A 21,995-nucleotide genomic window follows, 5' to 3' on the forward strand; every position below is an offset into this window, starting at 1 on the left:
AGACGATATCGTAAGTCGTGTTGTGGAAGTAAGCTTGGTTGGTGAAGTTAGTGTTAGGTATCCATGTTTTATAGGTTGGGTTGGAACTTCGGGGACGAAGTTCTTTTTAAGGGGGAAAGACTGTAATACTACGGATTTCTTAGGCTAAGTACTCGACCGAGTAGAGCCTACTCGGCCGAGTAGTGTAGATGTGTAGTCTGTTTGGCTACTGCCGAGGAATACTCGGCCGAGTATGATGAATACTCGACCGAGTAGAGGATACTCGGCCGAGTATACTCTATACTCGACCGAGTATCCGGTCTGGCGAGTAATATTTCAGCGGTTTGATGCGGGAGTGTTTAGGGATTATTTATTCGATAAAGCAGTTTCTAAACATCATTTTACAAAACCTAATCATACGTACGACATCCTAATCACTCCCAAATCTCTCCTCTGTGTGTGTGGTCATCGTAGCTTTTGCATTCAATCTTTCATTCTTCCGTCGGTAAGTCCTTATCCCTATGTCATTGATGATTAATTCTAGGGTTTGCTTTATTTATGAATTTGGGGGAAATGGGATTGTGCAATGTGTAATTGTGTTATGTGATTATTGTTTAGGCGAGGACTTCGTAGAGGAGCCGTTCTAGTGATTGTCTCCATCGTTGCTTATTGTTGCTAAGGTAGGGTTTCCCTACTCAGTTACTGTTAATTGATTTAAGATTGTGTTTGTTTTGTAATTGTTGTTATTTGCTGATCATCGGAGTATGGGTGTTGTGGTGACGGTGGTGATGTGGTTGTGTTGTGACGGTTGTGGTGTTGTGACAGCTGTGATGCTGTGGTGTGTGTGATTGTGGTGGAGTCACTTGCGGGAGTGGCTTCACACCCTAGTTCGCCCTCCGTGGAACCCGTCACGGGAGGGGATGTGCACATTAAGGGACAGAGATTGATAGTCGCTCGTTGATGAGCTGGACTTGGTGGGGATGGGCTGCGGTCCCCCACCGGCGGAGTGGATTACCTGTTGCGATGGGTAATCCGGCAGGGCTACACACTTCGGTGTGTAGTCAGTTACTGTGGAGGATGATCAGCCGGTTACATTACTTGTTTGTCTTATCTTGATTGAACGGTACTGACCCCGTCGTTGTTGTTTTATAAACCTGCGGTGATCCATTCGGGGATGGTGAGCAGATTGCGACAAGTAATGCAGATGTTTAGCTATAAGACAGTCATGGGGAGTCATCACTCGAATCTAGCTTCCGCCGTCAAGAGACTTAGCTTGCATTCGTTGTAGTTGTTAGACCTTTCACAGTTATACTTTGGTTTGGTGTTGGAAACATGTAATCACTAACTCTTTATACTTTAATAAAGGTTGTTTGGAATTGGTAACTTTGATATACTAACCTCGGGAAACCGAGATGGTAACAACCTTTCATGCTAGGGTAGTCCTTGGTAAGGTACCTTGGTATGAGGGGGTGTTACAATACCTCCGTTGTAAATTATTCGTATTTATCACGGTTGTAAACAAGAAGTTGTGTTTTTGTAAAATACAATATACATACATACAATTACACCATATGGTGCCCCCCTCCCTCTAAATCCGCATTGCCAAAATTCTCGTTAATAAATGAATATACGTACCAATTACTCCCCCAGTCCCAGTTATTTGTTGTCCTTTTTTATTTTGGAATGTCCCAGTCAATTATTGTCCTTTCTATTTTAAGAATGAACTTGATGAACAATTTGATTATTCACACTCAATTTATTCCACTTGTCATTTAGTCATTGACTCACTCCTCTTTCTTTGGTCTTTGTGCTAAAACCAAAGAACAACAGTTCACCGAGACGAAGTGAGTAAATCTATTAAACTAACATCCACGAAATCTGTTAAAAATCTCCCGACAGCAAGCACAAGATTATATATAACACAATTAACCAGTCAACTCATTAAAAAAATTAAAGAACGTTTAATCAAATAATACATACATACATACAATTACACCTGGAAGATCAGATATCCGGGCATAGACTGTGTGCGCGGATGGCACGACTAATAGTGTCGAGGACGGCACGTATGCACGATCATCACCAGCAATTCCACCTTCCTTAGACATGCATATGCATATACATGTACATTATTATTCACTATAAATAACTAGTCTAGTTATCCTAAACGTTAAATTAAACCATAAACCATCCAAGTATTATTCCCGATTCATTGTAAATTCAATGGCTAGTGTATTTTACCTAGTCATCTTCATGTTATACACTATAATGGTGTCCAACAACAACCTACATTATTATTGTGAAGCTGCCACTTCTTTAGATAGCAATTGCATTACCACGCTATTTAATCTCGAAGCTGCGGTCATGAATAGATTCAGTAAACCAACCAATTTTGTCGAAGGTCCAAGCCAGGAGTCCCGTATGCGAGAGCGTTGCCTCTTTGTTCCGAATGCGACGCTTTCGGGGACTGATTTGGTTTTATGTAAATGTAAGGCTCAAGATTTGTTCGGCCGAAGTAAAGCTGGTGGTAATCCCCTCCTAAAGATTTTAAATGCGTTAGATGGTGATAAAGAACTTGCAAAATCATGCGGTTTTGACCAAAATTGCGACACTGCTTTTCTATCAGTAAGTTGTTTTATCATTTCATATATCGCAAATTCTCATTTCCGACAAAAAAACCATCAGTTTATTGTTAGAAAGTGACAATTTTTTTGGGTAATGCTAAATACAACCCAGTGGGTTGTATTTAAGCATTAAATACCTTCTAATTTGGGTATTAATTTAGGAATTAAGAACTAAATCCCCTATATACTAAAAGATTAACACATTTCTAAATTTTCCCGCTTACATTTTCCGCCCAAGTGAATTATTCTAGATAATATTTATTTCCTATTTAATTTGTATTCACTATCTATATTTACTAATAAAATCTCCTTTATTTACTACTAAGAGAATAATATTTCTCTTATTTCCCTCCAAATGCATCTATCTAATTCAAGAAACAAGTAAAATATTCCTTCTTTAAACTATTATCTTTTTTATTAAACTATTTAGTATAGATTAAAATTATAAACTATCTTTTTTATTAAATTATTAACTTTACTAATTGTTATAATTTTTTCATCAAAATAAATTAAATTTGATGTTAAACTATAAACTGCAAGTTGTAAATTCTTCATTAAATGTTATAATTTTAATTTTAGAGAATAATTCGACACATACCTACCATTAACTTTGTGATAATAGAAAATTCCATAAAACAGTTGGAACATTACCTAAATAAAGAAATCATTAATTTCATGGTAAAAAAAAATATATTTATTTCATAAAAATACACATTTCATAACGTTACTTGATTCTCTTTAATTAGTTTTTCATTATAAATAACACCCTTAAAAAAATAAATACTCTATATATACCGCGCATAGCGCGGGATCTATGCTAGTTACACATTAATCAATACAATTAATGCATATATTAAGAATTTATTTCCTCTTTTGGTTTCTTAAATACAACCCATTGGGTTGTATTTATCATAACCCTTTTTTATTTTGTCGTTAAATGATGAGCTCTTTATTATATTGGTTTTTCTATAATAACCTTAAAATGATAAGATTGACAACATAGATATTCAAGTATAAACTCATTGTTACCATAATTAGTGAGAATATATTGTTAATCTTACCATATTAAGGTTATTAACATGTACCCTTAGAATACATTTTAGAAAAACCCTTTATTATAAAATGATACGTAAAATTTTTCTCATTTAAATTGATTCTGTTATATGTTTTTAAATAAAAATTGAGATAATAACTATCGTCATTTTTCGTTTTCCTTCATTAATATTCTTACATTATTTATACTAATTTTTTGTTTTCGTTAATTAATACTAGTTTAGATCCCGCGCAAATGCGCGGTAAATATAAGCCTTTTAATTTTTAGTGTATTAGTTATAGATTTTAGATTTATATCTCGTGAATTTTTATAAAAAATAACTATAAAATCAATCAAAAGAATTGAATAATTCCATGAATTGTGTTTTTTATGAAAATATTTTAACTACATCAAATTTTTTAATAAAATCTTTTTTCGTCACGAAGTTAGTAATAGGAGATACAATTTTTATGTATAGATTATTTTAAATGGAAAATTAGTTTAATAAATGAAAATCTAATTTGTTCTCATATATAAGTTTGAGCACTCTGGAGGGAAAACTTTAGAGAAATTGTATTCTCTTAGTATATAATAGGAGGATTTATACTTTTAAAATTTGCATCTCATTAATATTTATCAGTTCACTCCATTGTATTTTGATATGAAACAAAAAAATTAAAATGGAAAACTAACTAATAAAAAAATTTATTTAAGTTTTGAATTTTTTTTAGTGAATGTTTTTTTGTCACGAAGCTAATAGTAAGCATGTGTCAAATTATTCTCTACAGTAATAATTATTACATTACTGAAAAATTTAGCAACTTATACTTTATAATTTAATATCGATTTTATTTTATTTTAATGAAAAAATCATAATTATGAATTTATTTAAAAAATTATAGTTTATTTATAAGAATATATTCATTGAAAAGATAATAATGTAATGAAAGAAAATTTTATTTATTAACTTATTTAACTAGATGCTTTTTGCGGGAAAACTAAGAGAATTTTTATTCTCTTAGTAGTAGAGGATTCTTACATTATCTTAAGGAAGATACATGTACTAATTTAAATAATGTATGTAGAGTCGCATTATTTATATAATTATACTCCGTATGACGTGATTTAAATAATGTGATAAATACATACTCATTACTCAGGTACAAAGCCCATGCGAGAAGTCGGTACAAGATGTAATGAAGACATGCGCACCAATGGTAAAGGCAGCGGCCGAAAACGACCTTGGGAGTCGAGGTAGACGAAATTGCTGTTCTATACTAAAGACGAGGTACCCGTTTTGTAACTACTGCAGCAGTTACACGGATAACAAAGACCCGAATGCCAGTGATATAACAAGTCTAAACAACTTCCTCCACTTTGTGAACGACACGTTGCGTGACGAGTGTCGCTTGTCCGCTAAGTTATATAATGGTCCCGTCTGTGATCTGTCTCGAAAAAAAGGCCCGAAAATTGAAGATCTGTGTTTTAGTCATGATTCCGTTGACATAAAAACTTGCGGCTCGATCATGCAAAAGCCTCGGACGCAAGTAAGTGATTTGGTGTTGCCTTTGGTAGACTCTTTCACGGGTTGCTGCTTGGAAGGTGAGCCGTGCAAATGCGACCCGAGAGCCGAAAGTTGTTGCCAGAAGTTGGGGGAGTTATCTAAGAAGGGACATAAGAGTTGTATGTGTGAGCTACTTAATTCAAGCACAACCCTCGACTCGACTCTCGACTTTCTTAATTTCGTTAGAAGCAATTATAATCAGATTCAGAGTTGCCAACATATTTCACCGGTGTTTACTGATACCTGCAATGCTAATGACTACATAGTTGAGAAAGACTTGAAAAAACCTAAAATTCTCCGCGACGGTTTCAGGACTTCCTCCAATCCCAATCCTTGATGTATAATGTTGTTGTTTTGTCGGCTATTCTTGCTTGTGACGTAAAGTATATTGTGACATTTCATAATTACTTTCCCTTTTTTAACATTATTTTAACCAGTTTTATAACAAGCTTATAATAATGCACCACAAATGAGAATTTGTAGTTGTATTATTGCTTGTATTTTATTTCACTTTTCATAAGCGCAAATTACTATTAATAACCTCGGTTATGATTCATGAAATGATAATGGAGATTTGATGAATTTTTAGTCAGACTCGCATACTATTTGGTGGGTTAATAGGTAATTTGGCGAATTAATAAATAAATGATGATCATGAGTAGGTTATCGAGTAATTGGAATAGTAAATAAACGATTTAATAGATCAATTAAGAAACCAACATATCAAAGACAATAAATAAGGTTATGATATAGACTAATGTATAGAGTTCAGGAGTACACTATAGAATTTCAAAAATGTAGGGGTATAAGTATATAACATAGAAAACCGAAAAATTCGAGCATACACCTAAGAATATCCCAAAAAAAAAAAAAAAACTCTAGATGAAACCTAGGCCCTGATTACGAAGTTAAAATAGTTTGGAAGGAAAATGTGATATTTTTGTATTACTATGAGCTTGTAATTACACACAAATATTATTATACAACTAGTTGTAAAAGAGCATTGTACAATCGTAACCAATTTAACTGAGCATTGTACAACCATAACCAAGTTAAACTTGTACAATGGTTTAGCAGTTAGCTTTGTTTATACTAGCTTGATTAAACCCAACTAATTTCTTATTGGTTGTTTTTTTAGTGGGACCACTTAAGCCTATTAAATTTAATGGTTAAAGTTCTTTCAACCTAAGCAATCTTACTTGGCTATCTCCAATGATTTAGCCACCAGCTTGCAATTTTAAGAAATTGCAAGCAAGTCCCTTAGCTAAACCACTGTACTTGCTCTAAAGAGCAAGTCCAATGGTTTAGCATAAGGATTTGCTTGCAATTTTATAAAATTGCAAGCTAGTGAGTAAACCATTGGAGATAGCCATGTTGAGTGGCTTGATTTAAGCAACTAGCCTCATGAAGCTAGTAGCTTAAAGTGGCCCACAACTTAAAATCAACCAATAAGAAAATTAGTTACATATTTTAATTAATTAAATAAAATTTATGAAAGCTAGCTAAACCATTGGAGTAATATGGTAGCTTAAAGTTGTTATGGCTTAAAATGTGATGTGGATTTATCAAGCTAGTATCAAATAGCCTACCATTGGACTTGCTCTAATAATGCACCACAAATGAGAATTTGTAGTTGTATTATTGCTTGTATTTTATTTCACTTTTCATAAGCGCAAATTACTATTGATAACCTCGGTTATGATTCATGAAATGATAACAGAGATTTGATGAATTTTTAGTTAGACTCGCATATATACTATTTGGTGGGTTAATAGGTAATTTGGCGAATTAATAAGTCAGTTAATGTATTATACAACTGGTTGTATATACAACTTATTCAATATTGTTGAGCTTTGTTACAAAGTTCTTGAGCTCTATTAACAAAATTATCGAGTTATGGTACAAAGTTGTTGAGTTTAACAGAATAATTATTGAGTTCAATAACTTCGTAAAATAGCTCAATAACTTGTAAAATAACTCAACAACTTTGTGTGAGAACTCGATAACTTTGATGCAGTTGTATAATGCTATTATACAACTGGTTGTAGGATAGTATTTGTGTTGTTTACATCAAGTCTTTGGTTTAAGACTTCCGTTATTAGTTTTTCCAAATTCATACATATGGTTAGGGACTTAGGATAGTTTAATATATAAACACGCACTTATAATCACTAATTCTCCCGATAGTGTCCGAGGTAAATCTTCTGCCTCACCAGAGCTAAATTAATTTTCCAAACCATCTTACCTAATATTTCAATGAAATTACCAAACCCATTAACAATTAAACAATGCGGTTTCAACCATTTGCTTAAACTTAAACACAGGATTCGTAAATCCAAACCCAAACCCGAGCCTATATGTCTAGACTTACCAGATGATGTTATTGTGACAATTTTAAGTAAAGTTGATATTGTCACGCTTCGTAGGTGTACCCTGGCACTGTCACAGGATGCTATTCTTCCTCAAATTGTCTCGTTTTCGACACCGTTAGAGGCCACATTGTTTAACCCGGATAAGTCAGGGTGTTGGTATGGTAGGCTGGTTAATAAAGTTTTGTCGAAATCTATACCCCTACTGTTAAATATTCTCCAACGTTGTAAATCTATGACAGTAATCGTACTAACACTAACTTTACTCGTCTTCGTCTGCTGGTGGGTAAACACGCCTAAGTTAAACCGGCAAGCAGTTAGTTTTTTCAAAAAGCTTAGCGGGTTGAAGTCGTTGGAAGTTGAACTACCTACAATGCCTTGCTACGACTGTCGTGTGTCTCCTCATTTGTGGTTCAGGTGGGATGCCAAGTTTGGAGTTTCCGATACTGTGGCCGACTATGTTCTGTATGTCTTTGCTGATAAGGTGAATGATAGCAACACTGATGTAAGGAGAAAGAATCAGGGGTTGAGGGCATTGAAGACGGTCGTGTATCATACTATTTTTCATGGTTCGATTATAGCGTTGGGGTACCAAGGGGATGATTGGAAGACGGGTATGAGCTTCACGACCAAAGATGCCGATAGGAATGGGGGTATGGTGATTGGTCCTCAATCAATAAGGGATAATGGTAAATTCCGACTTAAGATTCTCCATTTGCCTTCGACTTTGAAGTTCAATCGCTACATAAATGATGAAGAGGATCCGCTTCAAGCCCAAGATGTCTTGCTTCTGTTCTTGGCTCATGTGGATGGAAGTGTCGATCGAGATGATAATGATGTTATAATGGCTTGCCTTGATGATATAGACGACGAGGAAGGAGAAGCAGATCAAAAGACGGAGCTTAGACAAATTGTCGCACAAATCCTAGCTGATGAAAATTGTATGGAATATTAGCCAATTGAATTGGTGCTAGACTGCTAGTTCTTCATGCTCTCTTCTTGATGGACTCGGATTCGCAACCCTATCCGATCCACCAAGTCAAAACACGAATTGCTTCTAATATGTTTCGATATTTGATATATCAACTTCACCTTACATTAAATGCTCTCACTTAAAATCAAGTACATAAATAACAAAGCAACCTATTACAGGACTTCTGGTGCGAGAACGACTTTAAAATTACAGATCATTAATTTACAGAAACGTGGCAACATCCTCGAATGCAAGCTTAAGACAACCGTTAGACTGAGAAAAGCGAACGTCTACCAAATCCACGATAAGAAGGCGGCCATTGTCGACTTTGTAAAAAGATGAAACTTCAGTCTCTTTATTACTTGAGGCTCTGTCAAAAGTCAGCGATACACTACACCTAACCAGTGTTACTACTACTGTACAATGTACATCACATTCTGCGGCGCTTGTTGTCCACCTGAATACCAACCATTATATAAATATACAAGAAGAGCAAACATATTCTTATACAGATACTTATTAGCATATTGCACAGCCCTATCGTGGTTTACAAATATTTAGTGCAACGAATTTTTGGCGTAGCAGAAGAGCAGAAAAGAAAAAAGTGGGACACTATCCGCGTTTACAGTAGCAAGGGAGCTGTTTTTCTGGTGCTCAGTCACAATTCAATGCATTTACCAAGATGCAAGACAGAGAATGGTATCTTAAGCTTTGTAAATTCACTGGATGCAGTATTCCAACTAATAAACAGAATTTTGTCAGTTCTCACGGACTACGGAAGGCAACGCTAAAAACTCTTCAGACCCATTTGGTTAACAATTAGTCTCACTTTAGACGGATATATCAGTCTAAAGTGTAGACGGGTCAAATATGTCACCATTTACATAATAAGACAAAGTGGTGACATCCCACTTGTTGTTTGTCTTATTATAAAAGTGGTGTGATATTTGATCCGTCTACAACTTTAGACGGATAGTGTCCGACTAAAGTGAGAATTTATGTTTGGTTAAATGACTGAATAATTGGAGGACCTGAGAAGGTATTGGACTGTAACCACAAATTACATGTTTAATTTGGTCAGATGCAAATTTAACCCAAGATGTCTCAAAGGAACCGAATTAACTAGAATCTACTAATCCATGGCTAATAGGCCGTCCATGAAAGTATGAAACCATGGCGGTAGTCGACCAGGCAGCAGTGAAGCTGGAGAGACAGGAGACGGAAGGGGATGGGAGAAAAGTGGAACGGAGAAAACACTGGCAAATGGTAGGGAGTGTATTTGTCAACTTATTTTAGGCATGGGCAAGCGTATTCCATAAATGCTAAGGAAATCGATTAATAGTACATAATTCCATGAGTAAGTGGTATACCTTTGCATCAGAATGCCTAGAAGCAGCATGTGAATGTTGCAAGTCATGTAACGTCTTGGAATCATCATCAGAACAGCTTTGACAGAAGAAGTGGTCGAGCCTTTTGGCTTCTTCTGCAGTCATTTCTATACACGTTGGATGGAACCTGAATAACAAAGCGCATTCCAAAGTTACAATTCATAAACAACTACTTTGTAGAAAGTACAGTCCTCATGAACAAAATCGACATGAGTGATTGCAGCAGATAAAGACTCCAAATTCATAGCTTGAACTGTGAAGTACAACCTTATATAAAACATAAGGTTCTTTTCAACCTCTTCCGGTTGATACAGAACTCCCATTATCAAAAACCATCAGGCAGCCTAAGATCACGTAAATTTAGAGCAACTACTTTATTAGCTACCATGACTCACGATAAACCCAAGTCTCCTGTTGGAACTTGGAATTACCGAAGAGAAAACTGTTGAGCCTTACAATTAGTCAGCGAAACTGTTAGAAGCATCGACATAAAACAAGGTTGCGACACCAAGCCATGATTCCATGGCCAACTTTTGAGACAGTATCAGCCATATTTATGATGCAAGGACTGAGATCATGTCACAACAAGCAATACCGACATAAGTCAGAAATTAATGTTTAATATCACGACTGGAATTATCGGCATCTTGCTTATGGAACAAACGGTAAAGATATAATGCTACATTCCAAGTGCACCTCGTCCCATGTTACCTTTATCACATTTCAGAGAAACCATGTTAACAAATTACTAGTTTGATCCTTCTTGTATGTTTCTAACCTCTCTAACAACAAATAAGTGAAAATCTTAACCACCGATCAAAAATAACGGAGAACAATCAAAAGCAAGGAGGTACATAGTGGCATATTTACTCACCAGTCACTGCATCCCTCGCATTGAACCATCAAATCATCCGGATTATATGGCATCTCACACTTGCAATATCTGCAAAACCAATGAAGTGAAAGCCAATCCCTTACTCCATACATCTCCAACATTCACAATTCAACATCAAAACTCCCCAATCAATTTATTTCTTCATTTATCAAGCTGACAGAACTAGCATGGGAAGGGAGATACAATGAAGACAACAACTAGCACTTATAAATTCCTGCTACACACAGCATTGTATTTCCAAGTGTAAGCAAAATTATCCTAGTTCCTTAAAGGTTCTACATAGAGCGAGTTAAGGATTAATGGTCAGATGAACATAACTTTCCCGTTAAACTAGAAAATGAGCTCCAACCAGTAGAGGGGCTAGCTGTTGCCACGCCCTTCCAAAGCAATTAAAAACATGAATATAGCTAAAATTTTCGACTTTCTTCACAACTTCACAGTGACTACGTCTCACCGGTAACTCGAACCTAAATTGTTCCATGTTTTAACTTCTCATCCAACATAAACACTGCCACAATAATAACACTCCATTTAGCTGAACAAAGCATGTATCAACTGATGAATTAACAAAAATTTCACCAAAATTTAGGTTTCATCTACTCAACCAACAACTTCAATCATATAAAATTACGAAATCGCTCCTAAAACTTAAAACAAGAAGTGTCAACCTCTCAACTTTAAATCATATCTCCGTCACAATAATAAAAGTCTATTTAACTAGCCAAAGCAAGCGAAAGATTCACCAAAATTTACACCTCATCCACTCCAACAACTTCAATCCTAATTTCACTAATTCTCACTAATATCAAACTCGTCTAATCAAGCAACAAAAATACTTAAGCGTCAAGCTAATTCGCTACATTCAACTAAATTTACGCTTCATCTACACAATCAACAACTTCAATCCTAATTTTGCTAATATAAAGCTCGTCTAGCCAAGCAAAAAAGTCAGTATCAAGCTAATTTCTCTAATGAATTCACTAAAACGAATCATTCGCCTAAATTTACGCTTCATCTGCACAATCAAATTTTGCTAACATAACATTATCTAATCAAGCAACAAAAATTAAAGATTTTGAGAAAGTTCTAGAAAGAGACGGAGAGAGTACAGACACGGCAACGCGATCAGGTGTGAAAGCTCCAGTCGCAGAATTATACTCAAAACGACAGAAGAAATCGTCGTTTCCAATAGAATCAAGCTTAGTATAACTCTTGAAACTATGAACCGTACACTTAGCTTCAATAGAATCAGCACTTTGCACATCATAATGATCAGAGAGAAACACTTCATTCGCGCCATGGAATTGCCGCCGACCTCCGATCGACTCCTCTGGCCGATAATACCATCGCACGTACACCTTCGCGCCGCCGCGCACGGCGCTTTCAATTTTCTCCAACCGCGCTATGTACGGCGGCGTTCTCGGCTCCGGCGGCCGCATCAACACGCAATCGCCGGCTAATTAAAGCAAGTAAGTACGTAAATGAGTGAAGTTGCTGAAAATATTAAGTATTTCGGCGATTTTGAAAAAAACGTAAACAATTAATTAAATGAAACGGAAGTAGGAGAACTGAGAGACTTACGTTTGACGGTTTTGCTGGAGGATTTGATGGTGTAGGAGTCGATAGGGCGTATGGAAACGTGTCGAGTTTTCGCCATGGATGGAAGATGAAGAGAGTTGTGGTGTTCGTGTGTTCAGGTGGAGTCAAGGTACCGTGTTGTGTCAGGGCATTTGTTGTTGTTTCACGGGTCAACGTGGCGGGTAGAGAAAGTGGATATTATGGAGCGAGACGTTTGGTTGGCACACGGGTGACGGACTGACGGGTATGTGAGGAATCACATAGGGATGTCACGGGGACGAGGCAGAATTAAGTGGGAAATTATAAGGTATTTGTCTTGTTGATCGAAATTGATCACTTGTTTACAAAAATGTATATAAAATAAAATGATTAAGGAAGAAATTGCGCTCCTTTTTGATATAACTAAGATTTTCTATTGTCTAGAGCAGTTTATCACTGTGCTTTCTAAATTTGTCTTCAGATAAAATGGGGTTCGGAAGGTATTGAATAATCGGGACAAGTTTTTTCTTAATTCAAACGTATTTTGCAATTGTCACATGAGTCAATAGTCATGACAGGAGTCCATGACTATATGAACACGACAATACTATCCATTTTTTTATGTCTTGTAAACTTCGAGTCTGTCATTCTCGGGTGACTTAAATATATTTACCTTGGATTGCACGAAAAATAACGGTTGCGGTGTCCCGTCACCAACCAAAAAAAAAAAACAATACCATCTTATTTAATTTGGTCAATTCTTCACCAATAAAGTATTTTATCTTTGTTCCACCTTCCACTTTATACAACTTAGCAAACTCATACTTGTCCAAGTTCCAAACTTGCAAACAAAAAAGTCACACACACCACAAATACCAAAACCATGAGTAGTGATGATCAAGTAATTACACATAAAAAGTCTATACCAAAATTTGATAATTTTAACCCTTGAAAAGAAAACGAGAATTAAATAGGAAAACAAATAAAGGGAATTGACAGTAGTCATAGTACAGAGTACCGTGTTATTATGTTTAATTTTCATAATTTACATCATATTTTATCATTTGCCTTGTTTCCAAATATTTCATGTTTATACAGGTAGTATTAACCAAAAGAAGACCCGTAATTTTTCCACAGGTTTCAAAACTAAGTCTTTATTTAACTTGGTCAATTCTTCACCAATAAAGTATTTTATCTTGTTCCACCTTCCACCTATATACACACACAACTACACAAGTCACACAACTAGCAAACTCATACTTGTCCAAGTTCCAAACTTGCAAACAAAAAAGTCAAACACACCATGAGTAGTGATGATCAAGTAATTACACATAAAAGAGTGTGTACCAATGGAATATATCTCCATGTAGCTGAAAAAGGTCATGGCCATGGCCCACCCGTTCTTCTTATCCACGGGTTTCCTGAAACTTGGCTTTCATGGAGCAACCAGATTCATCACTTGGCCCAACATGGGTACCGGGTTATCGTGCCCGATTTGAGGGGTTATGGTGATTCCGATTCGCCTTCGGATCCTGCCTCTTATACCGTGCTTCATATTGTTGGGGACTTGATTGGCCTCCTCGACGAACTTGGAGTTGACAAGGTAATTAGTAATTACCTCCTCGTTCATGTCCTGTTCATGTTGTCATTTATTTGACTAATAAAAGAACCGTCTCATATTGAAAACGATCTTTTACTGTAACGATCCTTGTAACCAATAAAAAGACATTCATACTTAGGCCATGTTCTTTTGGACTGAAATTGTCTGAATTGAGCTTAACTAACTTAACTTTACTTTAGTCCAAAAGAACAAGGCTTTATTCTATATTATGAGCCGGTCTTATATTGTAAATTGATGTTTTCTATAATGATCCTTCTATTAGATACTTACTCCCTCCATTCAACTCCACTTTACATGTTTGCTTTATCACGTTTGCCAACGCGACTTTTACGCGGTAAATATGTTTAGCTACATATTTACAAAAATTATAAAAGTTAGATATTTTTAATGTATTTTTAAAGACGTATCAAATAAGATCCCACATGAATATATTTTAACTTATGTATCGAGAGAAAATTAAAGTTAAATGTCCACTTGTGAATAGTGTGCAAAAGAGAAATATGCAAAGTGGAGTTGAATGGAGGGAGTATAAACGAGTGTTTAACCAATGAAAGAACCGTCTCATATTGTAAAACGGTCACATATTTGTCCCTTGATTAGGCTTATGTAGTGGGCCATGATTGGGGAGCAATACTAGCTTGGATGCTCTGCCTATTTAGGCCGGATAGAGTAAAAGGGCTTGTTAACTTGGGTATCCCTTACCGTCCACAATCTCAAGACCGCCCATCAGATCTTCTCAACAAAGCGTTCGGAGATGGCCTATATATAACCCAATTTCAAGTATGTCTCTCTAGCTTCTCCTTTTTCTCCTTGTCGGTTTTTCCGTCTTGAGCGTAATATTTATGATCGGGTTATATTGAATTTAGTGCCGGAGTAAAAAGTTATGGTCAGACCAGGTGATGGACTTTAGTTTTGTGGGGAGGGGCCTGTCTCCCCTTGTCTCGGAAAGGGCCCCCGACCCACTTATAATTTATTTCAGGATTCACCATTGACTAGTCAAACCATGTTAATTTTAGTGGCGGAGTCAAAAAGTTATGGTCGGAGGTGGAGTCAAAAGGTTAAGATTGAGGTGAAAATTGTAAAATACTCCCTCCTATTCATTTTAACTCTCCAATTTCAAAAGGGCACGCAAATTAAGGAGATGATTATTTTATTGTAAAGTATTGTGGTGATGTAAGGTAATTGGAGAAAGGGAATGTATTATTGTGGGGTAAGATGATTAAAATAAGTATTGTTGTGGGTTAAGATAATTAAAATAAGATAAAGTATGAGTATTATGGGGTATTGTTGTGGGGTAAGGTGATTAAAATAAGATAAAATATGAGTATTATGGGGTATTGTTATGGGGTAAGGTGATTAAAATAAGTATAAAACTTTACTAAATAAGGAAATAGGGAGAGTTATATGAATAGATAAAAAAGGAAAGAGGGAGAGTTAAAATGAATAGGTGGGAGTATAAGTTTTTGAAAAATAAGAACGAGCATTAGAAAATTTTAAAAGATAATTCACCGTAATGTGGCTAATCCCTTAATCCGCCACTGGTTGGTTTGAATACTTTTACTTAAGCTTGACGATGTTTTGACATCTTAGGAACCAGGAAGAGCAGAGAAGTCTTTCTCGCAGTACGATTGCTTGACTGTATTGAAGAAACTATTGTTGATCAATGCTCCTGACCTTCTCATTGCTCCTCCGGGAGTCGAGATTATTGATTTCTTAGAGACTCCAACTTCACTACCCTCATGGGTTCCTGAAGAAGAGCTTGGAATAATTGCAAGTACATTTGAAAAAAATGGATTCACCGCGCCTTTGAACTATTATCGCGCTATGGACAAGTAAGTTTCTAACTTATTCTTATTAAGTTATTATCTAAATGGATCATGAAGTTATGATAGTTCATAATATTAGGATATTGATCGGATTTCAACCATCAGCTTAAACTTATTACTCTTATTACCCTGAGACGCCAAGTTGAAATCCTAGAACACCAAAATCTCATACGTGGAATTTAAGCCCAAGGTTTGGGAATTCCGACCTCCATATATTATGTCAAAATTTGGTATCGACTACTTTTAGTCCGACTAATTTTTTTTGTCGAGATCGGTCACTATTGTTGCCGTGTATTTAAAAAGTCGACTTGGGCATTGATATTATGGCCTATGGGTATATATGTAGGAATTGGGAGCTACTTGGACCATGGCAAGGAGCTAAAATAGATGTGCCAACAAAATTGATTATCGGCGACAAAGATATGGGGGTTCAATCCTTAGGCACTCTAGATTATGTCAAAGGGGAAGAATTTAGGAGCATAGTACCAAACCTTGATGTGGTTATCATTGATGGACACCACTATATTCAGCTCGAAAATGCTCAACTCGTCAACGATGAAATTGTATCGTTTCTCCGAAATCAAGCGTCAGTTTAATCATATTTTCGTATTTTATGCATACTTTTGAGCAATTTTATAGATGAAATAAATGTCCTAGCAGATTTTCATTATGTGTACTGCGGATATAAATCGTGATTTTTGTGTTCCATGTCGAAGTATTATACAATTATTGAATTACAAGGGAATAAGAACTCTTTAAAATTTCCCGCCTAAATGAATTTGCCTGTAATTGGGCTTTCATTATATCTGTTCCGGGTGTAACTCCAGAGCAAGTATCGTTACCACCCGTGGCTTGTAGAATAATGTCTTTGGTTGAACCCTTCTCGCTCCTATCGCCTCTCTCGGCCTTTCCTGCAACAATGAACGAACTGAGGGCTTGGCTTTGTGCCAAGCGTACCCACTCCGACGCCCAAGTCAGTGAACTTAGAGGTATAAGTTGTATACTAATTGGCTAGGAACGTATTGTAGAGAGATAAGGGAGATATTACCAGATGAATAGTGTATTTTAGGTTAAGTTGTGGGATCCTTTCCTCAATGAAGGTTGAGGAGTATTTATAGGCTTTCACCTTTTGTCACGTAGTGGCCAAGTGGCCAAGTGGCTTATCAGGTGGAAAGACCGTTCTACCCTCGGCCGATAGACCTACGGCAGGCCGGCCGAGGGTCTTGGATGTGAGTACGCGGATATGTGCCCGGTGACGGGTTGCCATGCCGAGACTGGCTAGCGGGCCGATGGGTCGATCGGCTAAGCGATCTAAGTCGTTGACTTCTTTGTGGATATCTTTGACCTTGCTCGGTGTGTTGACTTGGTCGGTGGTGCGAATATGCCCCATCAATTTGCCCCCAGCGTAGTCTATGCCGTGGTATGGGCTCCGATGTATGCTGAGCGTATATTCTGCAGTAAATTTCGAAAATCTTTCTGTATCGGTGTCTCCTTGTGCATCGGCGTGACTTTTGTTAGGCCGCACCATATACCATATCCCCCCTCCACATGGATGCGTAAAGGGCATCCGATGTGGAAAAAAAAGAACATTTGGCGGGACAGGGTGAGAGTCCGGTTGATTTTGATTGCCCCATACCGGTACTCCATGGCTTGGTTGATCGGTAGCCGGCGGATACTGGATACCTAGGAATTTGTTCGAGGGAGATGAACAGTCGAAGAGATGTGAATAGGCGTGTTGAAGACGTTTGGTCACTGTTGCATTGATTGACATTCAACTGTTGCGACGATTGACATCCCGCGGTTGCATGCTTGACACGTGTGTGTTTTTGATTGGTTGACGCTTCTTCATGGGTTGTGCCCTGATTGGTCCTTCTTCATGGGCTTTTCTCTATAAATAGGGTAGTTATTCCGTGATTTTGGCCTCCATTTTATTTTCGAAAATTTTTCTCTAAAATCTTCATCTCTCCAAACTTTCAAGGGTTTTCTTCTTCTTAATCTTCGGAGGATTTGATCCGGCGAGTGTTTTTCTTTAAGGTAAACAAGCAAACCTTTATTTTTTCTTGCTAGTAATCTTTGTGAATCATGTCTTCTGCTGATGCTGGGCCTAGTAAACCTGCGTCGGAGGGCCCTAGGTCTCCTTCTCCTGAAGTTGACCCTCAAATTCTGGAGGAATGGGAGGATTCTGACTCTTTTGGTGATCTTGGTGATGATTTTGGTGATGATGCGGAAAGGTCTCGTCCTAGTGAGGGGAGACAAGACGTCATGGATCACGGCTATGTCCGTAAGATCCACCTTGATCGTGCTTGGTCCCGTAATAAGCTTGCCCGTTGTTCCGGCGGGAAACTTCTCGAGGATCATTTTTTCTTTGGTAGGGGGTACGAAATTGTTATCCCCGAGGAGGGTCGGGCCGTATCGCCCTCCGTCGGGTCAGTATCTTGGCGTTTACCTGCGGCACTTGGAGTACGGGCTCCGGTTTCCGCCTGAATGGGTACGTTGTGGCCATAATTAGAGCCATGAACGTTCTTGTTGCCCAACCGCACCCGCCGCCATGAGGACCATAGTTGGTTTTGTCGGCTTTGTCTTTTTAAGGGAGAGGCTCCGACGGTGGATTTATTCCGCCGACTTCATCATCTCAAACCGTCACTTTCTGGCCGTGTTGGATGGTACAGTATACAAACGGAGCAGGGTTATGTTTCTGCTGACAAACCCTCTTCTTGCAAGGACTGGCAAGGTCGGTGGGTGTATGTTAAAGTCTTGGGAGGACTATCCATTGCCCGCTCCTTTCAAAGATCGGTTAATTTGCGGTGTGAGACTAGGGCGGAGCATGACAGATGGGTCACTCGGAGGCATCTTAAAATGGATGCTAGCAGGGTCCTTCTTAAGGAGGATGAGAGGCTGGCAATGAGGCTCTTTGAGGTGGACAAGAGTGGGACGCCGAAAAGATGGATTCCCCCGACGCAGATCATTCTTCAGGATGAGCCGCTTTGCTATGTCGGCCTCATACCGGCCCTAGCACGGGGTGAGTGGGGTCGGTGTGAGGCCCACCGCCGCTCTCAATGTTTCTTCATCTTCGGACTTTGATTCACTTCTTCTACCTGACTCTTGCTTTGTTTCTTTTGCAGACCACTTTGGACCGGACCTATCTGAGGATCTTCTTCGGAGAATGGGGCTGCACAAGGATAAAACCGTTGCTGACTTGCATCCCAAGGCTCTAGCCCATGACCGCAGGATGTCGCCGAACGATCTCATGGGCAATGGGTGAAGGTCTTGAGCAAAGAGGAGGCGCAGGCGAGGGTTGTGAGCGGCGTGGTGCGTCGGACGCGGAAAACAAGGCCCTTGGTGGCAACGGCGTCGACACCGGTTTCAACTCCCATCCCCTCCCTTAAGAAGATGGAGATTGTTGAGATTCCCGATGAGGGGGATTCTGACGCAGAGGGATCTCCCCTTATCCGCAAGAGGAAAGGGACAACTTCTACCGCTGGCAAGGAAGTGCCTTCTCCGGTCAAGAAGGCCAAACATGGTACCTATCTAGCTCGTGGCTTAAATTCAGCCGTGCCACTAGGTATTTCTGATAGGTCGATGCTGATACTGATGTTTTAACTGAATTTCTGCAGATCAGCTGCAGTCGGCTATTACTCACGTTGGGCAGCAGGCCGTCGGGTCCTCTGCACAGGTTGGTGATCAAGGCACCACCGTCAACCCTTCATCCCAGAAGGCTTTTGTCTCCCAGCCTCGGGCTAGTGGTCAAATTGTCGCCACCGTCCCTTCATCCCAGAAGGCTTCCGTCTCCGAGCTTATAGAGGAGGGCACGAAGCTAATTAGGGAGCTGGCGAGGTGGAATGTGGTTACCGGTGCTCGTCTCATGGAGCAAGAGAAGGCCGTGGCTCGGGCTAGTGGTCATCTGTAATTGAGCTTTTATCATATCATATCTGTAATTGGGCTTTCATTATATTATTATATCTACAACTGGATTATACTGAACTTTCCCTTTTCCACTGATTAATACAAAACAAATTTTACAATTAAATTTCAAAATGAGTTAAAAACCAGTTGTATAATTGTTATTTTCTTTAATATTCCTATCTAAAAAACCGCGCACTCGCGCGGGATCTATACTAGTATACATAATAAAGGCTTAAATTCTAGTAGTAGCCCTCAGATAAGCAAGTGAGATTATTCGTCTGAAGTTAACTAAGGTTTCATCATAAAACTAATCGCTACTAGGCTAAACAATTCACTCGGGAAATCGTCTACAATCACAATTTAGCCTAGCTAGCCATTTGCTCTCACCATCATGTCGTATTGTCGATCAGACATTGACAACAAAATCGCCATTATTAACTACTTTAATCTTTGTTTGAACCCTTACACCTCCTACCGTCTGAGTACCCGATCCATTAGTATTATTACCGGAAGTATAAGTAGAAATTCCCGTTCCCTCGTGATAGTGAATAATAACCTGCTGCCCAATATGTGTTATAGTACTTGTAGTTCCCCTGCTCACTTTATCATGATCGGAATTACTCAACGCTCTGTACCCAACAATCTCGATGACCCAAGGAATGATTTTTCTCATGAGCCAACGATGATGCTCGCCTGCACAAAGACCGCCTACCTTGTCATCTTGACGAGGTAGGAGTAAGTGCCCTGAATCATCCATGTAAGCTCTGATAATAACATGAGGAAATCCTTTGCTTGAATTTTCAACCTTCCACCATGTGTAAGACGAGCTGCTTTCTTCTTTGGTTTGGATTACGACATCTGAGTTGTGTACTGCGGCTAGATACTTGTTGTACACGCTCACAAAACGGACTGCTTTTGCCGGGTTTTCTCCTTCAAGTGTCCATATAGTAGATTTCTCATTTCCTGCCAAAGGAACCTGATTCACCGAGGTTTTGTCTTCGCATGCTGCGAGGTAATTATTGTAGCGACTCCTTAGCCTTATTATGACCGCCTTGCCATTCACTTTCAGCAATTCCATACCCTGTACTCTACACAGGGAAAATATGGGAATCTAGAGACGGGTAGGGAAAATCGTCTTCGTGTCGTTTTATGTTTCGATTGCTTGATGGATAGCTTAACTCATTTCAGAAGCTGCATTTATATTGCTTTTAATTTTGCTCCACAGAACATAGTATAGGTATTCTGTGATAAGGAGGACATGATGCATATATTCTATTTTGACATAAAGACTCTGTGTACCTTTGTGGGGTGGGCCTAATCATCTTGGAATACTTTGACAATACACAAAATCTCATTGAAGACGGCATGTATCCGTCACTTTGGAGTGACGGATACCATTTCCTCTCACAAATGACCCAAATAGAGGAGAGAGGGAAGTACATGGGGGTGTCCCCACCTTGTCCCCCTATCCGTTTTGTGAGTGGCATTACCCGTCACTTGCTTCGACCCGTCTTCAGCAAGACTAACTGTTGACAATATGATATGCAAACTCAATCTATTTGTTCTCGGGGCAATGCGGTCGATCTTCTCTTTTACGCATTGCCTTTCTGTTCCATAGAACTATAAAATAATATTTGTTATCGGGGGATGCTGTCGACCTTCTCCTTCACACATAGCCTTTCTATTACATAGAACTATAAGATAATGTGTATTTTGTCTTTTTTTATTGGATTATAGGCAAAAAAAAAATTATTGGATTATAGGCAAAAAAAATTTATTGGTTTATAGGCAAATTTTTTTTATTGGATTATAGGTAAAGATGAGAAATTCGGTAGTAAGGCTCGTATCATAGTTGGCATTCGTTGACATTTGGTGACGACTTTAAAAAATTAATCAAATGTTTTATGAAACTTTTATATTTCCCCTGCTTTTCTTGTGATGTTTCTTTTAAGTGATGAATATGCAAAGATATTGAATAATGATTTATGGACATTTTTTTCCGGCATCCTAAAAAACCGAAAATCGTGTATTATACGCTTCATTTTGAGCCTTTTGGGAGTTCGTACCGCGTCATATTTCTTTTTCTCCAGGTTTTTCTACCACGTATCAGTGGTCGCATAAGAAGATACCTTATTCGATTTCAACCCACATGAACAACTCAAATTTAAGCGTATAATACACAGTTTTAGAGATTTCAAGGTCCCGGAACAAAACTCTCCGTAAATCACACCGACTGTTATTCGGGTTAGATAAAGCGTGTACA

General features: G+C 38.1%; 2 protein-coding genes across 2 annotated transcripts; one reads left to right on the plus strand and one right to left on the minus strand.

Annotated features, from left to right (window-relative positions):
• Positions 1 to 8,608: 8,608 nt before the first annotated feature.
• On the minus strand, positions 8,609 to 12,676 carry LOC141648458 (chromatin remodeling protein EBS-like). Its single transcript, XM_074457130.1, has 5 exons — positions 12,407 to 12,676; positions 11,939 to 12,281; positions 10,805 to 10,873; positions 9,913 to 10,057; positions 8,609 to 8,999 (listed from the first exon to the last, which is right to left on the minus strand). The coding sequence occupies exons 1-5, from the start codon at positions 12,480 to 12,482 to the stop codon at positions 8,973 to 8,975; spliced, it is 660 nt and encodes a 219-aa protein (XP_074313231.1). The 5' UTR covers positions 12,483 to 12,676; the 3' UTR covers positions 8,609 to 8,972.
• Positions 12,677 to 13,585: 909 nt separating this feature from the next.
• On the plus strand, positions 13,586 to 16,600 carry LOC141648461 (epoxide hydrolase 1-like). The gene is made up of 4 exons (XM_074457131.1): positions 13,586 to 13,985; positions 14,604 to 14,783; positions 15,594 to 15,835; positions 16,176 to 16,600. The coding sequence occupies exons 1-4, from the start codon at positions 13,686 to 13,688 to the stop codon at positions 16,423 to 16,425; spliced, it is 972 nt and encodes a 323-aa protein (XP_074313232.1). The 5' UTR covers positions 13,586 to 13,685; the 3' UTR covers positions 16,426 to 16,600.
• Positions 16,601 to 21,995: the final 5,395 nt, after the last annotated feature.

Source organism: Silene latifolia, chromosome 3, assembly GCF_048544455.1.
Source record: "Silene latifolia isolate original U9 population chromosome 3, ASM4854445v1, whole genome shotgun sequence".
Taxonomy (NCBI): domain Eukaryota; kingdom Viridiplantae; phylum Streptophyta; class Magnoliopsida; order Caryophyllales; family Caryophyllaceae; genus Silene; species Silene latifolia.

Bases quoted from the DNA above. Each gene is read 5' to 3' on its own strand.
- LOC141648461 (XM_074457131.1), top strand. From the start codon at position 13,686: ATGAGTAGTGATGATCAAGTAATTACACATAAAAGAGTGTGTACCAAT. The intron at 14,784-15,593 runs GTATGTCTCTCT...TTGACATCTTAG, and splicing joins TATATATAACCCAATTTCAA to GAACCAGGAAGAGCAGAGAA. The intron at 15,836-16,175 runs GTAAGTTTCTAA...GTATATATGTAG, and splicing joins TATTATCGCGCTATGGACAA to GAATTGGGAGCTACTTGGAC.
- LOC141648458 (XM_074457130.1), bottom strand. From the start codon at position 12,482: ATGGCGAAAACTCGACACGTTTCCATACGCCCTATCGACTCCTACACC. The intron at 12,282-12,406 runs GTAAGTCTCTCA...TGCTTTAATTAG, and splicing joins CTCCAGCAAAACCGTCAAAC to CCGGCGATTGCGTGTTGATG. The intron at 10,058-10,804 runs GTGAGTAAATAT...TTTGTTATTCAG, and splicing joins TGCGAGGGATGCAGTGACTG to GTTCCATCCAACGTGTATAG.